General features: G+C 35.9%; 1 protein-coding gene across 2 annotated transcripts in view; it reads right to left on the bottom strand.

The window, feature by feature from the left end:
- The window catches only part of RABGAP1L (RAB GTPase activating protein 1-like), an 812,347-nt gene that overhangs the window by 676,268 nt on the left and 108,485 nt on the right, over window positions 1-27,594 (bottom strand). For both annotated transcript variants that reach the window (XM_011962353.1, XM_011962352.1), the window contains exons 8-10: window positions 23,193-23,259; window positions 18,474-18,576; window positions 14,596-14,762 (exon numbers count right to left, since the gene is read on the bottom strand). In XM_011962353.1, coding sequence (XP_011817743.1) covers window positions 14,596-14,762; window positions 18,474-18,576; window positions 23,193-23,259 — 337 coding nt within the window. The remainder of the gene's footprint in view (window positions 1-14,595; window positions 14,763-18,473; window positions 18,577-23,192; window positions 23,260-27,594) is intronic.

Below are 27,594 nucleotides of genomic sequence, written 5' to 3'. Positions count from 1 at the left end.
TGAGATCTGTTGCGTTCCTAAATTAAATTCTCCACCTTCCTCACTCTTCGATTCTCAGCGTCATCCTATTCTTCTTGGACGTGGCACAAGAACTCAGGACCCACTGAAAGTGGGTACACAGAAGGCTGTAACATTGTGGCCCTCTGCCCTCTGCTGGCAGAGGGCTGCTGCCCCACACAACAGAAAGCAGCAGTGGGGCTGAGCCAGGCTGCAGCCATAGGCCAAAGTGGGGCAAGGGTCTGAAAGAGCTGTTAACACATCACCATCCGTTCCACATGGCAGCGTGTTAACAGCTCTTTCAGCCCCTTGAGCCAATTAACATGCTGTAACACCCCCTCAGGGGCTTCAGAGTCATGGCACCCCTGCCTGGGTGCCACCACATTCCTCCATCTGGACATCAGAGACCATCACAGGTGTGGTTTGAGACACGTCTAGTCCAGCAACAAGCACTGCACAAAGCCTGCTTCTGTGCCGGCACCTGGAACTGGTCAGACCACATACTTGCTCGCTCACACCCCACCTCCAACCAGGGGTTGAACACACAGTCGCAATGGCCACGGGATCCGTGACAAACTGCAGGCCGGGCATAAACTGGCAGGCCAAGTGGATGGGGCATCTCCTGTGGTGAAACCAGGCCCAGCAAGGCCCAAACAGGGGCATTACCAGCCAGAGGTCTCCGACTGGCAAAGTGACCAAGAAAAATCCTGCATCACTATGGTGAGTTCCTTCTTGTCATTCAGTTCTCAGACCATTCATTCACTCATTCATTCATTCATTCCTTCATTCATTCATTTGAGATGGAGTCTCGCTCTGTCTCCCAGGCTGGAGTGCAGTGGCACCATCTTGGCTCACTGCAACCTCTTCCTCCCAGGTTCAAGCAATTCTCTGCCTCAACCTCCCGAGTAGCTGGGATTACAGGTGCCCAGCACCATGCCCAGCTAATTTTTGTATTTTTAGTAGAGATGGGATTTCACCCACCTTGGCCTCCCAAAGTGCTAGGAATACAGGCATAAGCCACCAGGCCTGGCTTCAAGTGTTTTAAAGCTTGAACATTTCACAGCCTTCCCAAAATCAAACTTCAGTTTCAAAACCGTGCTCCTTGGCACCTTGCTTTTTTTTTTTTTTTTTTTGAGGCACAGTTTCGCTTGTGTTGCCCAGGCTGGAGTGCGATGGTGCAATCTCGGCTCACCACAACCTCTGCCCACTGACTTCAAGGGATTCTCCTGCCTCAGCCTCCCAAGTAGCTGGGATTACAGGCATGTGCCACCACAACCTGCTAATTTTGTATTTTTAGTAGAGATGGGGTTTCTCCAGGTTGGCCAGGCTGGTCTCAAACTCCCGACCTCAGGCAATCCACCAGCCTTGGCCTCCCAAAGTGCTGGGATTACAGGCATGAGCCACTATTCCCAGCCACCACTTGGCTTTTCAAATACTTCAGGGGGCCCTGAAGTGTCCAGCAAATGAGAGGTAAACAGGATTATCTGACATGTTTAGGTACACGAGATTGCCAAAATGATGTTCAATCTTCTTTAGGTCGTATTTTTGTGAATAATGCTAATATAAGTTCAAAAATCATATGGGATTTCTAAAATTCTAATGTCTAAGTATATGCTGTCAACCATAATTAATGTTAAGTTATCATAAACCACAGAAATAACCACACTTCTCTGTTAATTGTGCTTGTAACTGTAACTACTCTGGATATTTTGCTATTCATAGACAATTGTTGTCTTATTTTAATCCTTTTCAAAAGATGATAAACCATCTTTTGAAAATAAGCCATAGAAACTTTAACAGTTGCTCTCAAACACAGACTTCTAATAACTTTGGAGACTGTAACATTTTAATAAAGGAAAATGTACAGGACTCACGAAGAGCTGAAATATTCATGAATATCAAGCAAATCAAGAGTTAACTAAATGCACTGAACTCATAACCTGAAGAAACCTTTTTGACTTTTGCTTGGAATACTGTTGATCCATGCTTTGTTTCTCAGAGTCAAGGAAACTTATTTTGAACTATTTATGGCCTTCAATAATTGAGTAAGGTATATTCCTATGATCAACATTTGGAGCATGTTTGTTTCTCTCTGTCTGGTTCCGCCAGAATTTGGAAACCATCTGTGAGTCTTCTTATGGCAATATAGTTGTTTGCATTAGTGTGGTAAGAATTCATTTTTCTTTCACAACGGAACACAATTGGAGAAAGTGGTTACTTTACTGAGACTGAGTCAATCTCAACCTGCAGAGCCCATAAAAGCCCAGTGGGAAACAGGCCTCCTACCCTTGTCTACACAGTCCCTGTACAGAGTTCATGACCTGTGGTCAGTAAAGAATGTCACTTTCTAATAGGTCCAGAAGCTCCAAGTTTATCTTGGGACCCTAAGAGGAGAGAATCACCCAACTCACAGGTGTTTGAAGATACAAACCCATGATTGGGCTCAGCTTTAAAAGGTCTTATCTGAAATTCCTTGTGGAACAAACTTCCATCAAAGTCAATCCAAAAGGCCTATGTAGAAATGATTATTCTTGATGTACTTTATGTAAATAATCAGGCCAAGTATAAAAGTCAAGTCTATTTTGCAAACCACTCAGTCCTATGATGATTGGTTTTTTAACAACATGAGGACTAGACAGAGAGAAATCATGTTTCAAAACTTGTATTTACCATTAAATTCTAAACTCACTCGTTGTTTTTAAGTTTTTGTCTACATTTTAGACTACATTTTAGACTACAGGAACCCTGCTTGTTCCCGTGAACCACCCAGCAATTTCCGGCTGCAGCTCAGAAACAACAAAAGGTATGGGTAATGTAAAAGTCTGGATCAGGTCGGGCGCGGTGGCTCCCGCCTGTCATCCCAGCACTTTGGGAGGCCGAGGCGGGCGGATCACGAGGTCAGGAGATTAAGACCACCCTGGCTAACATGGTGAAACCCCGTCTCTACTAAAAATACAAAAAATTAGCCAGGCATGGTGGCAGGCACCTGTAGTCCCAGCTACTCAGGAGGCTGAGGGCGGGAACCCGGGGAGCGGAGCTTGCAATGAGCCAAGATTGCACCACTGCACTCCAGCCTGGGCCACAGAGCCAGACTCTGCCTCAAAAAAAAAAAGAAAAAAAAAAAAGTCTGGATCAATATTCTAGTTCAACAAAGTAATAAAAACCATTTTTAAAATCCAGCTAGGCACAGTGGCTTATGCCTATAATCCTACCACTTTGGGAGGCCAAGGTGAGAAGATCTCTTGAGACTAGGAATTCAAGACAAGTCTAAGCAAAATACCAAGACCCTGTCCCTACAAAAATAATTTTTAAAAAATTAGGTGGCTGTGGTAGCTCATGCCTGTTGTCCTAGCTATTTGGGAGGCTAAGGTGGGATCATCACTTGGGCCCTGGAGTTTGAAGTTACAGTGAATGACGATTGTGCCACTGCATTCCAGGCTGGGTGACAGAGTGAGACCCTGCACCCTCTTAAAAAAAAAAATCATAAAGCTGAAGAATACAATCACTGAATTTAAAAATTTTTTAACAGCATGCTTCAACAGCAGACTTGGCCAAGCAGAAGAATAAAAAAATCAGTGAATTCAAAGATGAGTCATTTAAAAGTAGCCAGTTAGAGAAGCAAAAACAAACAAACAAAAAAAGAGTGAAGGAAGTCTACAGGATATCTGGAACACCATCAAGCAAAACAACATAAGCATTCCAGAAATATCCGAAGGAAAAGAGACAGATAAAGAGACTGAAAAATCTATATAAAGAAATAATGGCTGACAAGATCCCAAATTTAGGAAAAGAAGAGGACAGCCAAATTTATGAGACCCAAAGATTTCCAAACAGGTTGAAAAGTCTACACCAGAACATAGTATAATTAAATTGTCAAAAGTCAAAGACAGAGAAATATGAAAACAGCAGGAGAAAAGCACCTTGTCACATACAAAAGAACCCTTGTAAGACTATAAGTGGATTCCTCAGCAGATACCTTGCAGGGCAGGAAAGAGTGGAATAATACAGTCAATATATTGGAAAAAAAAAAAAACAAAAACCCTCAACCAAGAATACTATGCCTGGCAAAGCTGTACAGTAGAAATGAAAGAGAGAGACTTTCCTCAACAAACAAAAACTAAAGGAGTTCATCATCACTAAGATCTGCCTTATAAGAAATGCCAAAGATCTTCAAGTTGAAATGAAAGGATACTAATTAACAATGTAAAAACATATGAATGTATAAAACTCACTGGTAAAAACAAATAGATAGTCAAAATCAGAATTCTCTAATATTCTTGTGGTAGTATGTATCTCACTTTCAACTTTAGTATAAAAGTTAAAAAAATATTAAAAATGATTATAGCTAAAATAATTTTAATGGGCACACAATATTAAAAGCTGTAACATCAATAACCTAAAATATGAGAGATGGGGGAGTAAAAGTGTAGAATTTTTGTATGCAACGGCAGATGAGTTGTTACTGGCTTAAAATAAGATGTAATAATTGTATTTTATGTAAGCTTCATGGTAATTACAAAGCAAAATCATGTAGTAGATACACAAAAGATTAATAGAAAGAAATAAAAGCTTACCATCACAAAAAGTCAACAAATTATAAAGAAAGACAGCAAAAGAGAAAGAAAGGAACCAAGGAACTACAAACCATTTAAAAAATTAACAAAATGACAATAAGTCCTTACCTACCAATAATTAAAGGTAAAAGGATTATTCGATCAAAAGATATAGAATAGGCTGGGTGCTATGGCTCACACCCGTAAGCCCAGCACTTTGAGAGGCTGAGGCAGGCAGATTACTTGAGGTCAGGAGTTCAAGACCAGTCTGGCCAATACAGTGAAACCCTGTCTATAATGAAAATGCAAAAATTAGCTAGGTGTGGTGGTATGCACCTGTAATCTCAGCTACTCGTGGGGCTAAGGTAGGAGAATCACTTGAAACCAGGAGATGGAGACTGCAATGAGCCAAGGTCACGTCACCAGTGCACTCCAACCTGGGCAACAGAGTAAGACTCCTTCTCAAAACAAAAACAGAAATAGACTGACTGAATGGATACAAAATTAAGATCCACGAATATGCTACCTACAAGAGACTCACTTTAGCTTTGAGAACACACAGGCTGAAAATGAAGAGATGGAAAAACATATTCCATGCAAATGGTAACCAGTAGAGAACAGGGTGGCTATATTTATATCAGACAAACTAGACTTTAAGTCAAAAATTGTCAGAAGAGACAAAGAAGATCATTATATAATGAAAGAGAGGTCAATTCATCAAGAAGATTTAACTATTGTAAATAGTAATACATCTAACATCAAGGCACCTCATTATAAAGCAAGCATTAAGAGAACTGTAAGGAGAAATAAATGACAATATAAAAATAGAGGGGACTTTATTATGCCACTCTTGACAGTAGATAGATCATGCAGGCAGAAAATTATAAGGAATCAACAGATTTGAACAACACTATAGAAAAAACAGACCTAACAGACATAAAAAGAACATCCTATCCAACAGCAGCAAAATACACATTCTTGTCACACACACACATATTTAGAATAAATATGTCAAGACACACAAAAAAAGTCTTAAATTCAAGAAAATTAAAATCATATCATGTATCTTTTCTGATCACAAACATATAAAACTAGAAATGAAAACAGAGGGAAAAATGGAAAATTCAGATATACAGAAAGTAAAGAACACACTCCTAAGCAATCAATGGGTCAAAAGAAAATTTAAAATATATCTAAGAAAAAACAAAATGGAAATACAACATATCAAAACTTATGGGATAAAGCAAAAGAAGTTCTAAGTGGGAAAGTTTATATTGATAAATGTCTACATTATGGGGGGAAAAAAAAGACCTCAAACAACTTAACTTTACATCTCAGCAAACTAGGGGAAAAAGCTGGACCCAAATTAACATACGGAAAATACAGTAAAGACTAGAGTAAAAATAAATGAAATAGAGAATAGTAAAACAACAGAAAAATGGACAAAACTAAAAGCTGGTTTTTTGGAAAGATAAAACTTGACAAAACTTTAGCTAGAATAACCCAGAAAAAAAGAAAGAGGACTCAAATAAATAAAATTACAAACAAAAGAAGAGCATTATAACTGATACCACAGAAATACAACAGATCATAAGAGACTATTATGAACACCTATATGCCAACAAAATGGATAACCTGGAATAATAAATAAATTCCTGGAAACATACGACCTACCAAGATGAAATAATGAAGAAACAGAAAATCTGAACAGACCAATAAAGAATAAGAAGACTGAATCAGCAATAAAAAGTCTCCCAGCAAAGGAAAGTCCAGGACCTGATGGTTTTACTACTGAATTTCACCAAACATTTAATGCCAATCCTTCACAAACTCCTCCAAAAAAAACTGGGGAGGAGGAAATACTTGCAAATTCATTTCATGGGGCCAGCATTACCCTGATACCAAAGCCAGACAAAGACATCACAAGAAAACTATAAGCCAATAACCCAAATGAACACAGGTGCAAAAGTTCCCAGCAAAACACTAGCAAGCTGAAATCAACAGCACAGTAAAAAGATCATACAACATGATCAAATGGTATTCATCCCTGGGATGCAAGATGATTCACCATACACAAATCAATAAATGTGATAAGCCACATTAATAAAACATAAAAATCATATGACCTTCTCAATAGATTCAGAAAAAAGACAAAATTCAACAACCTTTCATGATAAAAATGCCCAATAAATTGGGTATAGAAGGAAAGTACCCCCAAAAATAAGAAAGGCCATATATGACAAACCCACAGCTAACATCATTCTCACAGGTGAACAGTAACAAGGGTGCCCACTCTCACCACTTCTATTCAACATAGTATTGAAAGTCCTAGCAGGAGCAACTGGGCAAGATAAGGCATCCAAATTGGAAATGAAAAAGTTAAATTGTTTGTTGATGACATGATCCTATTACATAGAAAATTCTGATGACTCCACCAAAAAAAACTGTTAGAACAAACAAATTTAGTAAAGTTACAGGGTACAAACTCAACATTCAAAATTTGCTTGTATTTCTATATAAAATCAACAAACTATCTGAAAAATAAATGTAAAAAAAAAATCCCATTTACAGTAGCATACCAACAAAAAATCCCTTAGACATAAATTTAACCAAGGCAGTGAAAGATCCATACACTGAAAACGATAAGACATCGGCTGGGCACTGTGGCTCATGCCTATAATCCTAGCACTTTGGGAGGCCAAGGCAGGCAGATCACCTGAGGTCAGGAGTTCAAGACAAGTCTGGCCAACATAAAAAACCTGTCTCTACTGAAAGTACAAAATTAGCCAGGCGTGGTGGCAGGCACCTGTAATCCCAGCTACTCAGGAGGCTAAAGCAGGAGAATAGCTTGAACCTGGGAGGTGAAGGTTGCAGTGAGTCGAGATCACAGCACTCTACTCCAGCCTGGGCGAAAAGAGCAAGACTCCGTCACAAAACAAAACAAAACAACAAAAAACAAAACTGTAAGACACTGATGAAGGAAACTGAAAATGACACAAATAGATGGAAAGATATCTCATGTTCATGGATTGAAAAAATATTGTTGAAATGTCCATACTATCCAAAGAAATCTATAGATTCAATGTGATCCCTATCAAAATCCCAATGGCATTTTTCACAACCCTAAAATTCATATAGAGCCCAAATATCCATAGCAATCTTGGAAAATAAAACAAAACAAAGCTGGAGGCATCACACTTCCTTATTTCTATATATTACAAAGCTATAATAATCAAAACAATAGTATATTGGCATAAAAACACACAGACCAATGAGACAAAACTGAGAGCCCAGAAGTAAGCCTACACATATGTAGTTCTGTAATAAATGATTTTGGGAAAACTAGATATTCATCTGCAAAAGAATTAAAATTGGACTCCAATCTTTTATCTTTCACAAATATTAACTCAAAATAGACAAAAAGACTTAAATTTAAGACCTGATACCATAAAACTCCTAGGATAAAATACAGTGGAAAAATTCCTTTACACTGGTCTTGGTAATTATTTTTTGAATATGACCCCAAAAGCATAGGCCAAAAAAAGCATAAACAAGTACAACTACAGGAAACTAAAAGGCTTCTATATAGCAAAGGAAATATTCAACAAGATGAAAAGGCAACTTATGGAAGGGGGAAAATATGTGCAAACATATATCTGATAAGGGGTGTGTGTGTGTGTGTGTGTGTGTGTCTGTGTGTGTGTGTGTGTGTGTGTATCATACAGTTCAATGTCAAAAAAAAGAAAAAAACCAACTACTCTAATTAGAAAATGGACAAAAAACTGGAATAGACAGTTTTCCAAGGAAGACATACAAATGGCCAACAGATACATGATATGGTGCTCAATATCACTAATCTTCAAAGAAATAAATGCAAGTCAAAACCACAATGAGATATTATCTCACACCCATTAGAATGGTTATTGTTAAAAAGACAAGAAATATGGCCAGGCACAGTGGCTCATGCCTATAATCTCAACATTTTGGGAGGCCAAGGTAGGAGGATCAGCTGAGCCCAGAAGTTTGAAACCAGCCTGGGCAACATAATGAGACCCCATCACAGAAAAAAAAAAAAAAAAAAAAAAAACAAGAAATAACAAATGTTGGTGAGAACAGAACCCTTGCACACTGACAGTAGGAATGTAAACTGGTACAGCCAGTATGAAAAACAGTACAAAGATTCCTCAAAAAATATAAAATAGAGCTACCACATAATCTAGCTATCACACTGCTGGGTATATATCTGAAGGAAACAAAGTCAGTATCTTGAGATACCTGCACTCCATGTTCATTGCAACATTATTCACTAGACATGGAAATGTGTCTGTCAATGAATGAATGAATATATATACACATACATGCACATAATGGAATATGACTCAGCCATAAAGAAGAAGAAAATTCTATCGTTTGCAGTAACATGGGTAAAGGTGGAAAGCATTATGCTAAGTAAAAAAAAAGCTAGACTAGGAAGACAAATACTGTATGATCTCATTTTTAACTAGTCTAAAAAAGTTAAACTCATAGAAAGAGAGTAGAATGGTGGTTGCCAGGAGAAGGGGTTTGGGGGAAAAAGTGAGATGCTGATCAAAGGGTAAAAACTTTCAGATATAAGATGAATATGGTCCATGGTGACTATAGTTAACAATATTGTATTGTGTACTTGAAATTTGCTAACACAGTAGTAGATCTTAAGTGTTCTCCACACACACACAAAAAGGTAACTTACGTGAGGTGACATATGTATTAACTAGATTTTGGTAATCATTTCACTATATATATGTATCAAATCATTGCATTGTACACCTTAAGTCTATTCCATTTTGTCAATTATACCCTGAGATGAAAAATTCATGAACTAGGTAGAGATAAATTAAAGTACGTGTAAAACCTTTATACTAAAAGTGACATAACTGCTGAGATAAATTAAAGAAGAGCTAAATAAAAGAAGTGATATTCCATGAGATAGGCCATGTTTACTGAAGACTCACTCTTTTTAAGACAGCAACTCTTAGAGGACAGGTGCAGTTCCTCACTCCTGTAATCCCAACACTTTGGGAGACCGAGGAGAGAGGAACACTTGAAGTCAGGAATTCGAGACCAGCTTGGCCAACATGGCAAAACCCTGTCTCTACTAAAAACACAAAAATTAGCCAGGCATGGTGGTGGGTATCTGTAAGTCCAGCTACTTGGGAGGCTGAGGCAGAAGAATCACTGGAACCTGGGAGGCAGAGGTTGCAGTTAGCTGGGATGGTACCCTGCACTCCAGCCTGGGCGACAGGTTGAGACTTCATGTCAAAAAAATAAAAAGGCAACTCTTCCCAAAATCATATACATATTCCAAGCATTCTCAGTCAAAATCTGGGAATGCATTTTTCTTTTTTTTATTATTATTTTTTAGAGATGGGGTGTCACTCTGTGGCCCAGGCTGGAGTGCAAGTGGCATGATCACGGCTGACTGAAGCCTCAAACTCCTGGGCTCAAGCAATCCTCCCACCTCAGCCTCTTGAGTAGCTGGGACTACAGGTGTGCACCACCACACTTGGATAATTTTATTTTACTTTTTTTTACAAAGTGAGTCTTGCTATGTTGCCGACACTGGTCTCAAACTCCTAGCCTCAAGTGATCCTCCTGCCTCAATTTCCCAAAGTCCTGGGATTACCAGTGAGAGCCACTGCATCCAGCCTGGGCATGCATTTTTCTACAAACTGACAAACTCATCCTAAAATTCAGATGGAAATGCAAAGAACCTGCAACAAATAAAACAACTTTAAGAATGAGAAAGGTTAGGAAGCTTACAACACAGACTTTATTACATAATATAAAGTTGTAATGATCAAGACTGTGTGGTATTCACGAGAAATCAATGGAAGAGAAATAGTGTCCCAGAAACAGACTTATACATCTACAGTCAATTAATTTTAGACAAACTAATTCTATAGATAAAAGAGTCTTTCCAACAAATGATGCTGGAACAACTGTATACCCATATGAGAGAGGTGTGGGAAGATGACCTCAAGCCTTCATGCCATACATAAAAATTAACAGAAAATGGATAATAGGCCTGAAACTATAAAGTCTCTACAGGAAAATATAAAGAACATCTTCACAACCTTGGGGTACGTAAAAGTTCCTTACATAGGACACAAAAAAAGCAAAAATAATAAAATAAAATATTAATATGACTTCATCAAAATGTAAAATTTCAGTTCTTCAAAAGATATTAAGAAAATAAAAAGGCAAGCCACTGTCAGGAAGAAACTATTTGAAATATGCGTATCTGACAAAAGAAAATATATTCAGAAAATATAAAGAACTCCTGCAACTCAGTAAGACAAACAAAAAGTGGACAAAAATTTTAGATAGACATTTTATGAAGAAGAAATATGAATGATTAATAAGCACAAGAAAAAAATGCTCAAAATCATTACTCAATGTGAAATACAAATTGACATTGCAATGAGATACATCTACACACCCCTAAGAATAGCTACAATTTAAAAGACTGACAATACTAAACACAATTTAAAAGGCTGGCAAGGATTAGGAGAAACTGGGAAACACATATACTGCTGGAGGGAAAATAAAGTGGTCAAGCACTGTGGAAAACAGTTTGGCAGTTTCTACTTACCATACCACACAGCAATTCCAAAAGGAATGTTATCAGCCCAAAGGAAATGAAAATTTATGTACACAGAAAAAGACAGAGGAGCTTTAACCACACTAACCAAAAACAGAAACAACTCAAATTTACAACAGATGATCTAATAAATTATGGCACATCCATACAAAGGAATAACATTCAGCAATAAAAAGATTAACAACTGACATACAACATGGATGGATTTCAAAAGCACTGTTACACAAAGAAAGCTTTTACATAAAAGAAGCGTATGATTCCAGTTACTGTATATCTAATCTACAATGACAAAAAGCACATCAGTGGTTGCCTGAGGCTGAGTGTGGCAAAGATTAGCTGCAAGGACACAATGGAACTTTTAAGAGTGAGGGATCTTAATTTTGGTGGTGGTTATTCATATGTATAAATTTGTCATCAAAATGTACTGTTAAATGGGTGCATTTTACTGTACGCTAACTACCTCAATAAAGTTGATTTAGAAAAGAACTCTGAATGTAGACTGCAAAGTTTCACATGCCCAGGGGCCTACTTGCCTTTCATCATCAACTATTGTGCTTCCCAGTCTTTCTGGTTGGGCATTTATACTTGGTGTTTCCCACTTACACCTAATTAATGTCTACTCCCATTAGACCTCGGGTCAAGGTGAGAGGTGAAGCCGGCTGGGTTTCTGGGTCCAGTGGGAACTTGGAGAACTTTTCTGTCTAGCTAAAGGAGTGTAAATGCACCAGTCAGCAATCTGTGTCTAGCTAAAGGTTTGTGAACACACCAATCAGCACTCTGTAGAAACGCACCAATCAGTGCTCTGTCTAGCTAAAGGTTTGTAAACACACCAATCAGCACTCTGTAAAAACATACCAACCAGTGCTCTGTATCTAGCTAAAGGTTTGTAAACGCACCAATCAGCACTCTGTAAAAACAGACCAATCAGCACTCTGTAAAAACGGACCAATCAGCACTCTGTAAAATGGACCAATCAGCAGGATGTGGGCGGGGACAAATAAGAGAATAAAAGCTGGCCACTGGAGGCAGCAGCGGCAACCCGGGTCCCCTTGTGCGCTGTGGGAGCTTCGTTCTTTCGCTCTTCGCAATAAGTCTTGCTGCTGCTCACTCTTTGGGTCCACACTACCTTCATGAGCTGTAACACTCACTGTGAAGGTCTGCAGCTTCACTCCTGAAGCCAGCGAGACCACAAACCCACAAGGCGGTACAAACAACTCCAGACACGCCACCTTTAAGAGCTGTAACATTCACTGCAAAGCTCTGCGGCTTCACTCCTGAAGTAAGCGATACCACGAACCCACCGGAAGGAAGAAACTCTGGACACATCTGAATATCTGAAGGAACAAACTCCGGACACACCATCTTTAAGAACTGTAACATTCACCACAAGGGTCCGCAGCTTCATTCTTGAAGTCAGCGAGACCAAGAACTCACCAGAAGGAACAAATTCTGGGCACAAAAGGACTTAAGTTTACATTCCCAGCCTCTAGTTTCTGTCCTCTTGTTAAGTGCTCTCCTTGTTCCCAGTAAATGGACAATGAATGAAATGAAATGCCATTTGGCCCTGAGTGGACACTAAACAGGAACAAAGCAGACTTTCATACATCCCCACTGCCCACACATAAAGTCCTGCTATATTTAAGAGAAGAAAGCTGCCAAGAAAAAACAGTTTGGGAACAGGGCATCTCATCTACTTTGGTGTTGCCCCCAGGAGTCTGGTCTAATCCTGTCTGGGTACAGGACAAGTTCTGGTTTCATTCAATAAGTCCAACATTCTCCGAATGAAAGAGAAAGTTCTAGGTGTCTAAATCACTTAGAACTGAAATCAGTGCATTCTCTCTATTTCTTTAAAGTAGTAACGGCCTAGACCCACATTTTCAAAGGTTACTTTGAATTGCATTAGGTAATCACCTAATTCATTCTTTCTACTAATGTTGTATAGTGTAGACCAACATCTCCAGATTACCATCAACCACCCCAAACCAACCCACTCTCTGGAGTTGTAGAAAGAAGCTAGTATGGCCTTACAGCAGCATACTCTGGTTTAAGGTAAGGAGCTGTAGTCTCAGGTCTTGCAATAATTACTCACATGAATTTTAACAATTACTTTAACTTCTCTCTCTCTCTGGAGACAGACAGTCAAAAGTACTAGAACTGGGAAAATCTAACTTTTTCTCAGAGCTCTAGGAGGTATAATTTACATTATAATGTATAATGTATCATCATTAGAAGAATGACAACTTTCTATACAGTTCCAGCTCCTTTATTCACGATTATGCAACTATGAATAATTATTTTGCTCAAAATGAAGAATTATTGGATAGTCATAACAACTAAGCTATTTTTTTGCAAAAGGAAGGACAGAAGGATGGGGAGGAAGGAAGACAGAGAAAAAAATCTCATAATAAAATATTAAAAGATGCTCAGGAGACTGAAGTTTGAATATTGCTCATATAACCTTCATTACAATATGCTATAAAAGCAGTTCACACAGTAATAAAAACTGAGTCAAATAACAGCCATAATAATTTTATGACAGATTTTTTTAAAACCACAAGAATTTCCAAGTACATAGTATACAAAGCCAAAATGATCCATGGTAAGTTTTTATAATATGAAAATGGGTAAGAGGCTTCTATATTTGTTCCCTGTGCTGGTGCCTGCTTTTATCACACAGCAGTTCACATATTATAGTATATGAAGCAGCAAGCATTTTAAAACTTGGGAGAACAGAAGTTACTAACAAAAACAGCATATAAAAGATGTTCATTATTGTAACAGAGCATTTTTATCCTGATTTTTTAAAAACTCACACGATTAGTATTCAAGTTATTTTTCATTATTATGCTTCCTTTGCTATAATACAAAAATTACATATTTTATCTACTAACACTGCCTAATTTGAGGATATCATAGAAACCATAATTTTGTTCATTTAATATTAAAATAATTTTATAACCTCACTGATGAGTCAAACAAGATGTTCAGGTAATATTATCTATCTAATATTACAGGTAGAAATAACTATAGAAATTAGGTATTTCTTGGAAACATTTTCATTAAAATCTTATAAGCATATGATATTTCTGTGCACTGCCTTTCTGGCATTAAGTAATTGTTTATAAAGGGTAGAAAAGTTGTTTTATATACAGAGTCAATATTTCTGTTAAGAAGGTTCATACATTACAGGTTTCTAGGGGAAAGTATATAATTAAAGTAGCTGGGGTTTTTTAGCTAATATTACCTAGATGTGAATTTTTCAAACACTCTATTGGTTGACTTCAAATATCATTTGATTTATTTGAGGAATTGTATTGTTTTGCAACTTCAGGAATTATCTTGGCATTAAAAAAGTGTGGAAAGAAAAACGTATGTTACTATATGAAGAGAACAAAAAGGTCCTACCTGTTTCAATCTCATGAAGAAAGTCTCTGTGAAAGTCTTTCTGCTGAAATACCAAAATCGCTCATTTGCAGGGTACACACGGACTACTGTCTCCAGGAGAAAGCGAACAGGCTCCACCACCTCTGTGACTACCATATCCACTGCCACAGTCATGTATACTCGCTTATCTGTAGTAGAAAGTTTCTGGGTTTTATGCTAGCTCTATTATTCCTTGACTATTTTAAACAAAGTTTCCTCACTTATGAAAGAATTTATGTTCTTTACAATTGTAATACCTTCTATGTTTATTTTTAAATGTTCTATTAACATTTTGATTAAATAAGTATGCAAGTATTCCAAGCATGTTTCTTAGGAACTAATAATCCTAAGTGTCTATTAATAAATTACCTGACAATTTTTCTTTTTTCATTCCCCAAATTAGGTCTTTAATATAAAAATAAATAGAATACAATAATAAAGTGTATCTTTTACTCTAAAACTATCTGATTTCCCAGAGAACCTCTAGAAAATCACAGAGATTTGTCCCTTCATCTTATAAAAAAAGATAATAGAAATTACTAGGTTTGTTTAATGAGTTGCACTGGAAGGACTGTCAAATCAAGAGAGACACTCAGCCTTCTCTATGTTAAACTTGCATACATAAAATGTGACTGAAAGCTGGGCGCAATGGTTTACAACTGTAAAAAACTTTGGGAAGCCAAAGCAGGCAGATTACTTGAGTCCAGGAGTTCAAGACCAGCCTGGGCAACATGGCGAAACCCCATCTCTACTAAAAATACAAAAAATTAGTTGGGCATGTTTGTGCACGTCTGTAGTCCCAGCTACTCAGGAAGCTGACGTGGGAGAATCACCTGAGCTCAGGAGGATGAGGCTGTAGTGATCTGTGATCGCACCACTGCACTCCAGTCTGGGCAACCAGAGTGAGACTCTTGTCTCAAAAAACACGTCACTGATATATATACTTCCATGCTGTATGCTTCAAGAAGAGTCTCCAGAGATTTTTCAGTACCCTCATTGTTATAATACATATTAACCCTCAGGAAAATCATTAATCAAAGCTCCAAAGAAATAGTCCTGTGTAGTTTTCATATATATATATATATATATTCATATGTGTGTGTATAAATATATATACACATATATCAGAGTCCTGACAAGTGCTTTTAGACAACAACGATATGTGTTATCAGCCAAAATTCTAGTTATGATTTGAAATGTTTACTAGGCCACAGCCTTCCTTTAATTTGAATCTAGAATCATCTAGGCCAGTGTCTGTAGGTTTTCTTCAGTTTCACTATGAGGGGTTGAAACATGAATTTCATTTTATTTTATTTTATTTACTCTGCTTGATATTCATTGAGGTTTTTGTTGTTTGTTTTGAGAGGAGTTTCACTCTGTTATCCAGGCTGGAGTACAATGGAGCGATCTTGGCTCACTGCAACCTCTGCCTCCAGGGCTCACGCAATTCTCCTGCCTCAGCCTCTCAAGTAGCTGGGATTACAGGCGCCTGCCACAAGGCCCAGCTAATTTTCAAAATATTTTTGGTACAGACGGGGTTTCACCATGTTGGCTAGGCTGGTCTCAAACTCCTGACCTCAGGTGATCCACCCCCTCAGCCTCCCAAAGTGCTGAAATTACAAGCGTGAGCCACCACGCCTGGCCTCATTGAGGTTTTTGAATCTATGGCCTGGTCATTCCATACTATTTTGTAATTTCCTCATTCCTTTTTAAATATTTTTTAAAATTTATTTTCGCTACAATTTTTAGTTTTCTGTTAAAGGAAAGTCCAAATAACCAAGGCCACCATTAGAGGAAACCCTCAATAGTGTTTTTAAATATTATATAACATTCAGATTCATCAGCTACTTCTCTATTAATATTAAATTCAATAACAATTTTATTACATTCTTACTAATTACGGTCTTACTAAATACACCTCCCAATTCAAGAGAAACTAAAATTTGTTAGACATTGTACTTGACCTGGAGGACCTTAGAGAAAAGAGTAAGAATAACACAAGACAGAATATAACACTCAACTGAATCTTAGTGCAGTGGAAAGATCCAAGACTTTTCATCTCTCAGGGCCTAAACATCTTCCATAAATATCAAACTTTATTTGATCACAAATTTTCTGAGTAATGTGTAATTTCAAGGACATCATTTAGAAATTTTAAAAATCAGGGCAACATTTTTGTGTGGCATATGAGATAATTTTAAATTTTAAAACGTATACTTTGGACCAAAATATTATTATAATATACTATTATATAGTTTATTTCAATAGAATAAATTATAAATTTTCTTTTATTTGTGGACCAAATGCATATTTTATTGCAAAATGAAACTAAACTAGGTGTTACATTAAAAACATAAAAACTATTTTTACAACTTGATATGCAAAATTCTTCTATTTTGTTCTTCAAAACTGTCAACTGGCTTATTTTTATCATTTTCGTGGCTTCCTTCTGAACAGTATAAGAAAGAAGGTTACAGGTATTTGCAAGCCTATCTCCAGAAATAACAAATTGTGGATCTAAAAATTATTTACCGCTAATAAATGAAAAGTTAAATTTTATATAATCTTTTTTTTCTTTTTAGCCCTCGTTTTTCGACAGCTTAATATGTGATCAAATGCATGTGATTTATATAAATGGTGAATACTCTCTTTAAGGAAATGAAAGAATAATTATCATTTTAATGCCCTTCATAAACATATTATATTTTCATATCAGTATTCACGAATGCTTCCTGTCATTAAGCAAAAGTCTACTGTGGGTATAAACTAAATAATACAAAATTAATGACAAAACAAACTGATCCATTATATTGTAAATATGAATTAACGGTTTAATGACAGTAAAGCATTTAGGGTAGGAATGTAACTTACCAGGTAAAACTTTAAATTTAGTTTAAAAGTAGATAATGAAGGGGCAAAAAAAACAGGCAATTAACAGCTATCTGGATGCAGTAGGAATGAAAAAACACAATGGAAAAATGAAAAATGTGACTAACATTTATACATTCTGTTCAATACTAGACATGATAATTAATATGAAAATGTAAAAAACTAAGAAGAAACTATTCGCTACAACTGAAATATTTCATATATATTCTAGCATCCCAAAGGCCAAAAGACTGGAGCCAATAATTAATAAATGGAAAACTATAAGTAAACTACAATGCAAAAATAGTTAAAATAATAATTTTAAAATATTCAAAATTCCAAAATATTTCCTTTTCATCATTGTCTTTAATATTTCTCTATCACTAATCTCCACAAATGAAACTCTGTAGTGGTATATGAAAACCAAAGCCCAAATGCTTTCTCTATAATCTAATAAAATTAATTTAGGCCAGGTGCAGTGGCTCACATCTATAATCCCAGTGCTTTGGGAGGCAAGAAGATCAGTTGAGGCCAAAGGTTCCAGACAAGCCTGGGCAACAAAGCATGACAAAAAAAAAATTTAAAAATTTTTTTAATTTTTTAAATTAAAAATTTAAATTAAACTACAGCACACACCTGTAGTTCTATTTAATAGCTACTAAGGAGGCTGAGGTGGGAGAATTGCTTGAGCATGAGAGTTTGAGGTTACAGTGAGCTATAAGGCCCCTATACTCTACCCTGGGCAACAGAGTGAGATCCTGTCTCTTAAAATAACAATAATAATCATTCACATATCTTTTGGGAAGGATTTTTTTAAATAGTGGAGATTTCCCCCATAGAAGCATAAAGAATAAAAATGAACCTCAAATTCTCAATAGAAAGAATATGTCCACTTTAAGTGAGTTCCACATTTTTTTAAAAACATGACAAAACAACATTGATCATAATATTAAATGTAAAGCAAACAAAAGGGATCTTTTAAGAAAAGTCACCTTTTGGGGTTTCCTCATTAAGTGCCAGAAATATTGGTGCATTGGGGTTCCACATGCCAGTGATGACATAAGCTCTCCCATCATAGCTCTTTCCCATGGATTCCTATAAAAATTCAAACAGTAATTACTGATAAAAGATATCCAAAAAATCACTACTTTAAATTGTATCTTACTTTAAGCAATACAGTGTATTAAAATTTGGATTTATAGTCAAGCAGGAGCTTTATATCCACTGGAAATTCTTTTCATCCTACAAAAGCATTTATTTAAATATTAAATTCTTCTACAGCTTTCTTCAAGCACGGTTTCTACTTAAAGACATGTACCCTGTACCCTTGGGTAAAAGGAGGCATACACTTACATGCTGAATCACAAAAACATAATATTGTTACAAAGTTATATTTAACTTGATCTTGATGCCAACTGTCCAAATCTCATATACACATAGGATGTATATGGTTTCTATTAAAACAATAATATAGAATTAGCTGAAGACAGTTAAACTGAAGTAGTAGCTAATCACAGTAGGGAAAGTTATTTTTCTTCTAATATTCTAATTTTTAATGAATTCTTAAAATATTAGTTTTGTTTATAGCCATTAATACCTTTAAAATTAACACTTTTCTATTTTCTGTATGTCAGATATTTGTATACTTTCTTACAATCATAAATTAGTATTAGGAGACTAATTTTGGTTTGTAAGCAACATCCAAGTGTATTAACTCTCTCCCTCTACTGTTACACTTACCCCCTCTTTCTTCCCTTCTCTCCTTCCTCTTCTCCTCCATTCTTTAAGACTTCACTAAGCCAGCTCTTGACTCTCACTAAAAAAGCCAGCAACTCCTATAAGCAAGGCTACTTATAGCTTGTGGATATGTGTGTGGAGAGAGGAGGGGTAGAGGTTGTTCCATGAAAAAACAAGACACAGCATACAAGTATTTCCAAATGCAAATGAACAGTATCTACAATACTTCAACTTTTGTAGCAATTTCCTCACATTATGAATAGAGACTGTTAAAAGGGTCAGACTAAAACAAAGAGAAAAACTTTCCTTTTTTCATTATTACTCATTCACAGATGTTTCTCTGAACCCCCTATAAAATTGTGTCAGTCATGTGGTAATTACTATGTATATTTTTCTAGTGTATTAGTAATACTTCACCAATCAGATTGTGTAGCTTGAGTGCAGAGACCATGCATTCCAGAGATGAAATACACTCAAGGTCATTTGTAAATGAAACCCACTCACCAACACACTCATATGTTTACAGTCTCTTTCTCCACCTCTACACACACACACACACACACACACACACACACACACACACACAGGCATGTACACAGGCCCCTATCCTCCATCTCTACTCCCTAATTAAGGCTCCGTTTGGAACGGGCACACACACACACACACACACACACACCACACACAGGCATGTACACAGGCCCCTATCCTCCATCTCTACTCCCTAATTAAGGCTCCGTTTGGAACAGAAACGGGTTTCTGACCCAAAAAGAATTCAATCCATTTCAAGATCAGAACTTGTGCTGTGCTTGAGTGCTCAAAATCTCTCAATCAACAAATACCAAAGAAAGTGGGCAGTCACCAGTGGAAGCTAAAAGGTTTTCATGAGGAGTCAGGCTATGATAGGCCACATATAAGACAAAGTTATAACAATTATGAAGTAGGGAAAAAATATATAAAGTACAACATATTAGAAAACTGTTAAGTGGTAAGAGAAATGGAGAAAACAAACATAAAAAAACCCTTAAAAATTATAAATTATACAGACAAAAAACAAAAGCAGATACTGGGAGGCAGTAAGTGGGAGAGGGAGCAAGTGGAAGAGAAAATAGCAGAAATCATTGTACATGTAAAACTGTTTCATGAAACTTTTACTTTTGCTTTTTTGCACATACAACACACATTATGAGTATGCTAGATTACAACATAACATGTATTTTTAACTGTGGGTACAGCTACTGGTCTAGTGTTAATATATGGTTAATTGTAAAGATCCACAAACTTTCTGAGGAATCTCTAGGACTTTAATTTTAAATTTTAAATTATGTTCCAGTTCTAAGAAACCTAGTTCTACTGAGTTTTCTGCTTTTCTTGGTACCTTACTGTTAGGCTTTTCCCAGGAATCCAGGACTATGAATCAAAAATTCTCATTTTTGACTAGGTGCAGTGGCTCACACATGTAATTCCAGCACTTTGGGAGGCCGAGGCAGGCGGATCACCTGAGGTCAGGAGTTCGAGATCAGCCTGGCCAACATGGCGAAACCCTGTCTATACTAAAAATATAAAAATTAGCTGGATGTGGTGGCACGCACCTGTAATCCCAGCTACTAGGGAGGATCAGGCAGGAGAATCACTTGAACCCAGGAGACAAGAGGTTGCAGTGAGCCGAGATTGCGCCACTGCACTCCAACCTGGGTGACAGAGCAAGACTATCTCAAAAAAATAAAAAATAAAAAATAAAATTCTAATTTCCTTATTCCTACAAGTATCTTGAGCAAAAATATTCTCATTATTGGAAGAAAATGGAGTCTCTACTACTTGTGCTCTCCCAAAAAAACTGTGTGTGTACACACACACACACACACACACACACAGTCACCTGTTGCCTAATGATAGGGATACATTCTGAGGTATGTGTCATTAGGTGATTTCTTTGTGCAAACAGAATATACTGTACTTATAAAAACCTAGATGGTATAGGGGCTACACACCTAGCCTGTTGCTCCAAGGCTACAAACTTGTACAGCACGTTACTGTACCGAATACTATAGCAATTATAACAATACTATTTGTGTACCTAAACACAGAAAAGGTACAGTAAAAATAATTATAATCTTACAGGATGACCTTCACGGAAATTTTCTTACTCTGCATGTGACTGTTATATATAAGTGATCTGGCTATTTCACTGAAAAATATATCTTCATTTATAGGTAGGACTTTCCTTTCATGAGGATCACATGATATTTGGAAGTGTCATAGAAGGAGTAAAAGTATTAATATCCTGTTCTAGAGGGCAGAATTAAGACTAATTAGGCAAAGTTACAAGAACTATGATTTCAGGTGATTATAAAAAAATAACTTGGTAAAAACCAGAACTGTCCCTTAGAGTTTAACATAAGGTAATGAGTTTCTTTTCATTAGAAGTAGTCTAGCTGAGGTTTAATGTCCACTATGAAGATTAACAACACTGGGTAATAACAAATCACAACTGCTAATCATTGCAAATACAAGCCTCTCATTTGCCCAACTATTTGTTGCAAGTAAGCCCCTTCTCTGTCTGAGAGCATGAATGCTCACAACTCTTTTGATTTAGATATGGACTCGAAGGTGGGGAGGACTGTTCTGAAAGTTAGAGAGACATAGTGAAGGGACCTCAGAAGTTTATACCAGTTCTGTAATTCTGTAACCTGAATTTAGGTTTTATGGACAAATCTCCGCAGTAATTCATCTTAGTCCTTTAAATTCTGAAAGACCATGATTAATTAGGACCTAGGATCTTAAAAGGTTTTAATACCTCAATCCTCCTAATCTACTTCCTCATGGAATTTTCAGGGCTCCAAAATGCTAATGACTTGCCTTAGGTAAAACCACTTTCATTACTGATACATGGTTTTAAAAAAAAAAAAGATGTAAGAGACATAGATCAGTATCTAATTTATGTTTTCATACTCAATTTAACGGGTTGTCCTTACCTGACCTATTCAGGCAGTGCTTCCTGTATATTTCTATGGCTCATTGTACCACCAGATACTGAAAAGGTTTGTTTCCCACAAGACCGTGAACCCACAGATGGTAAGAGCTATATTTTACTCATATGCATAACCTCAGCACTTCGCACAACACTGAGCAAACAGGTACCCAAAAGCCTAAATAAACCATTCCTGTACTGCTATAAAATCAATATTGATATTACCATGAAATTACTCAAAAAAAGTTGACCTAATTAGTAATGTTTAACTGATATTTGCAAAACACAGCTGAAAAGAAGAAAGCATATAGTGCTTATTATCACTAAATATAAGAATCTCAGTTCACTAAGAAACTTTACACTTACTCTAAGATGATTTTTTTCCTATAACATTTCTAAATCACAAATTAAATGTTTTCACTAATTGCAATATTAGAAGGTATTTCTATTTGAAAGTTAAAATAGCTTGCTACTTTTACACTAAATATCAACTGTTGAATATATATTAACCTTTAAGGACATTCCTTAAATAAATATTACTCCTAGAATAAATGTACTTTGCTAAAGACAGGTAATCAAGAAGAAATTCAGAAAGGGAAACACTTTAAAGAAAACAAAAGTGTCCATCACAAACTCAAATTAATAGCAGGGCATTAAAATAAATGAAAGGCACCATATTCACTCTGGAGATGCTTGCTATAATCATGTACTTGTTACTACAGGTTCAAAGAAAAGACATCTTTCTAAGAAGCCAAAAAAATAAATGGACATTGTCATAACACAATCCTTTTATTTGCTTTCAACTTGCATATGACTGTTTTGGTGGAAACTGTCCTGAATTCCTCTTTCACAATTTTAAGACTGTGTTTCCAAATTTAATTATTACTTTCACACAGCTGCAAGAAATAATTTTGACAATATGACAAAATTTGTAAACAGAAAATACTTGTAAAATATAAAATAACTATCATCTATACTTGGTTAAGGTGCTTAAGATTATCATTACCATATCCAGTAAATGCATGTCACTGTTCTTCACGTTTCGACCTGGGCTTAATAACATTCCAAAACATCTGAAAATATTGGGGAAAAAAAGGAGAAATAAGGTATCAAGAATATATAGAAGCCCAGTGAGCAAAAAGCCTTTTTACAATAACTATACAATCTGAGCTCTGTATTTATAATAAGCTTTAGTTTTTTTCTAAGAACACTAGAAATAAGTATTTATGAAGATACACAATAAAATCACACACAAATAAGTCATACAAATTTCCAGATCTTTATTTGCATGTAAAAGATTACCAAAGATAAGAAACTGCCATAAAAGTGGCCATAAATCGTTCATTGAAAGAAAATATGGTACAGAGATACAAATTAGTTTCTAGGGAGATAAGAGATTTTATTTGCCTTAGACTTATTCCAAACATATAGGTCAAAACCCACTAACCCAGTTAAACCAAAAAGGAGGTTTTTAAAAATAAGAAGATGACACTATGCTCTCTTTGCATCAAACCAGATTTAAAAGAAAGCAAACTATTACCCTGACCCTCCACAGTCATGTTAACTAAGTAGCATGTTAATACTATATCCTCCATTTTAAAAAAAAGTTATACAAATTTTATTACTAAATGTGCTATTAGTGAAGATATTATATCCAACATATTATTAATACACTGTTAACTATTTAATATTGTTCTGTGCTTCTTGATGCCAGAGAAGCTTTAGGAATCCCATCAACACTACCACTTTATTTGTAAAGGATTTGCATAAGCTCAAAAATTCAGCTAAATTGAAGATTTTTATGTTTGTTAGGCTACTATTAACTCCACTTTACATGTAAGCAAAGTGAAGTCCAGAGAAGTTAAGCAATTTACTCAAATTCATATTGCTACATCATAGGTCCCGTAACGTGAGAAGCAATGTAATCTGTCCACAGGGTCCCTCTGCCAACAACGCACACCCACACACAAGAATGTTTTTATTGTAGCTTCCCAGAATTTCAAGATATGCTGTGTAATAATTTATAGAAAGGGTAAAAAATATAACTACATTAAACATAAGATTTTTTCAATTTCAAAGTAGTGGCAGCTAACCACTCAACCGTGATTCTGATCCTTGTTGTTTTTCAAAGGTTTACTCTCCTAGTATCATGGCTAATGCTTACGTGAGCAAGATCATTGGTCCTGTCCAAATGTAAGCTTAGTAAGGAGTAAATATATACTTCCTATAAGTGCTTGAGGATGACTTGCTCAAGGCTTCCTTCTGGCCCCCAAAAATGATCAGGTACATAGCAAAGCTAAAGTTGGTAAGCTCTGAGGATAACTTTTCAAATACAGTGAACAAAAAATATAATCTACAAGAGAAATAATTATACTCTAGTACTCATAATTTCAACTATATACTGCTAAGATCTCTCTCCTATGAATTCTTGTAGTAAACACTGTCTACACAAATTAAATGATAATTAATCATGCAATTCACTGTACTATTTCTTATACTACTGCCCTAAATTCTTGCTAAGGAAGAATAAAAGATTTAATTCTTTTTTAGAAATAAAATTTGGTCTCTCTAAAAAGTCAGGTCAATGAGAACAGATTTATCTCACACACCCTTACATACTCTGCTTCAGCTTGCATCTCTAATTTTTTTTGTTTTAAGAACAATGTTCTATATTATAGGGTTTAAATTACAAACCCATTATATAGTCACCGTAATAAGTTAACAATTACCAAAGTATGTAAAAAAAAAAATAAGTTCTCCCTTCTCTCAGCCTCCTTAGGAAACAATGCTAACAGTTTGGAATGTATACTCTCTTTCTTTCTGTTCTTTGTGAAAATTTAAAGGATTTTTTGTTTTTTAAGGCAGAAAATTTTTTTTTTAATATTTATTTTTATAGGCATACAGATTACAAGTGCAGATTTCTTACATGTATACATTATGTAGTGTTAAAGTCTGTCTGGGCTTTTAGAGTACCCATCACCCAAAGACTGAACATTGTAACCAAGAGGTAATCTTTCAAACTTCACTCCCCTCTCCCACCCTCCTACCTTTTGTAATCTCTAATGGCTATAATAAAAGTTAAAGTTTAATGCCATTTTCTTCTCAAGTACTTCCAGGTGAATGATAAAACAGATGAAATCTCACATTTTCTTAGCCTAATATTTCTATATTACACTGTACTGCAAAAGGAGCCTTAGAGGTTTGGATTTTTCTTAAGTAGCAATACTCATCACCTTATTTTGATAATCTTAATGCACTAATCTTTTCCTGGCTTGTATTAAAAAAAAAAAAAAAAAAGGCCTGCCACCAACCAGCATGACCTTAGAGAAAGCACCTAACCCCCTGGGACTCAGCTCCCTCTTCTAGCAAACAGGAAAGGTATAATACATGAACTTTAAGCACTTAAATTACATAATTATTTTCTGTCAAGCTGTATTAGTCATTTTCAAAATTACACTTCTTTAAAGCACATCAGGATTCCTATGGAGGCCAGCAAGATCTATTAGGAATAATGTGTCAGAAATTAGATAGATATTATTAGTAACACTAACACCTAATGGGAGTATTAAGTGTTTCACTGGGGAGTTCAAAGCATTCAAAGGTCTCTTATTAACTCATAAGGTAAAACGCAAACTGCTATCCCACCTATTTTCTAAAGGAGTTTACAGTATAGTGGGGGGAAAGTAAGTAAACAGGCAATTAGAATCTGATATTGTTAGTTCTAAAATACCTGTAAGTACACAATATTAACAAAGTATAGAAGAGACATCCAACATAATTTACAATATACTGAATAGGTAGCTGATTTCACTCAAAAATTGAAATCAAACTCCTGAGAATGAGCTGATGATGATGCTATTATATCAATTATTATCATAATAGTGGATATTATTTATTGAATGTCTTAACTTTAAGCCAGGCTCTAATATACTGTTGCATTTAAATTTCAAAGCAACCTTCATATAACAAATGATAAAACTGATTTTCAAAAAGAATGGCTTTGCCCAAAGCCACATAGCTACAAAGTTACAGGACTGTGATTCATGCCCATGTCTATCACTACAAAACTATATGGTCTTTTACATTACAGCCTGCCAAGGGCTATCAGTAAAAGACTGTAAACTCCTTGAGTGACCGTGGGCAAATCACAAACCTCAAACTCTCACTTTCCACATTTCTGAAGTACAAATACTTGCTTTCATGTTCATTACGTCAATGTAAACTTGACATGAAAAAACTCATGGTAAAAGTGCACTGTAAGCTATAAAGTAGTTGATAATTATAAATCATTATTATAATTACCATTATCATCAAGAAGAGAAAGCTCTGCCTTTCATAGTAGTACTTAGTGTTTACTCAAAATAGAACTTTAAGCAGCTTTTAACACCAAGTTAACCACCAGAACAAATACCAAAAACTCCTTATCACTAATACACTTTAGACTTAATTGCAGGAAAAAGTGAGAAAAACAGATGTATTAATGTCCTGCAATATGAAACTAATTTTTTAAAAACTTTTACCTTTAGTTTATCAAATCATTAGGAATGATATATATCTCCATGAAGATAAAAATGGAAGGTAGGGAAGGAGAGCGAGAGGACAAGAACACTGTCTCTTGCTGTACCAAACTTTTATTATTAAAAATGAAAAAGTGACAGTGCCTGCACGTTGTGCACATGTACCCTAGAACTTAAAGTATAATTAAAAAAAAAATATTAAAACTTAGATCATTACCCACCTAGTATAAATACACTTGTATAAATCAAGGAGCAAAAATTGTATCTCACAAGAACTGAGAAACACTATTCTAGGAAGCATTGTTGCGAAGTAAGCAAGCAATAAACAGTTACTGTCCAAAAAAAAAAAAGAAAATTAAGGGGAAAACAGAACTGCAAATAAGAAAATCTATAATGCAATCACAGTTTTTCAAAACTTTATGCAAAACACTAAAACTAAATAATTTCATAAAAGTTGGAATCTCAGTCAGTCTCCCCAAAGGGGCTAAAGCAGATTGGGCAAATCTTCTATTGTGTCAATGAGACTGTTATTTCCCTTACTAAAAAGACTGAAGTAGAGAAAGATACACATGCATTTGTATTTTCCCTTACTAAAAAGACTGAAGTAGAGAAAGATACACATGCTATGTACGGTGGTGTGGAACCATAAAAATAAACATATAAGCTAAAACTGTATATAAAATGATCATATTTTCAAAGGGAAAAATTATGATTCTCCAGTAACCTTTAAAAATTTTTGTCCAAACTTCAAAAACTCTCTTATTTTCACTTATAAATGTACAGGACAATTGTTAAAAAGTAAAACTATTGGCCGGGCGCGGTGGCTCAAGCCTGTAATCCCAGCACTTTGGGAGGCCGAGACGGGTGGATCACGAGGTCAGGAGATCGAGA

Source organism: Colobus angolensis, unplaced genomic scaffold (assembly GCF_000951035.1).
Source record: "Colobus angolensis palliatus isolate OR3802 unplaced genomic scaffold, Cang.pa_1.0 Scaffold59, whole genome shotgun sequence".
Taxonomy (NCBI): Eukaryota; Metazoa; Chordata; class Mammalia; order Primates; family Cercopithecidae; genus Colobus; species Colobus angolensis.
Note: the sequence above shows the minus strand (reverse complement) of the source record. Positions and strands in the feature narration are given on the sequence as shown.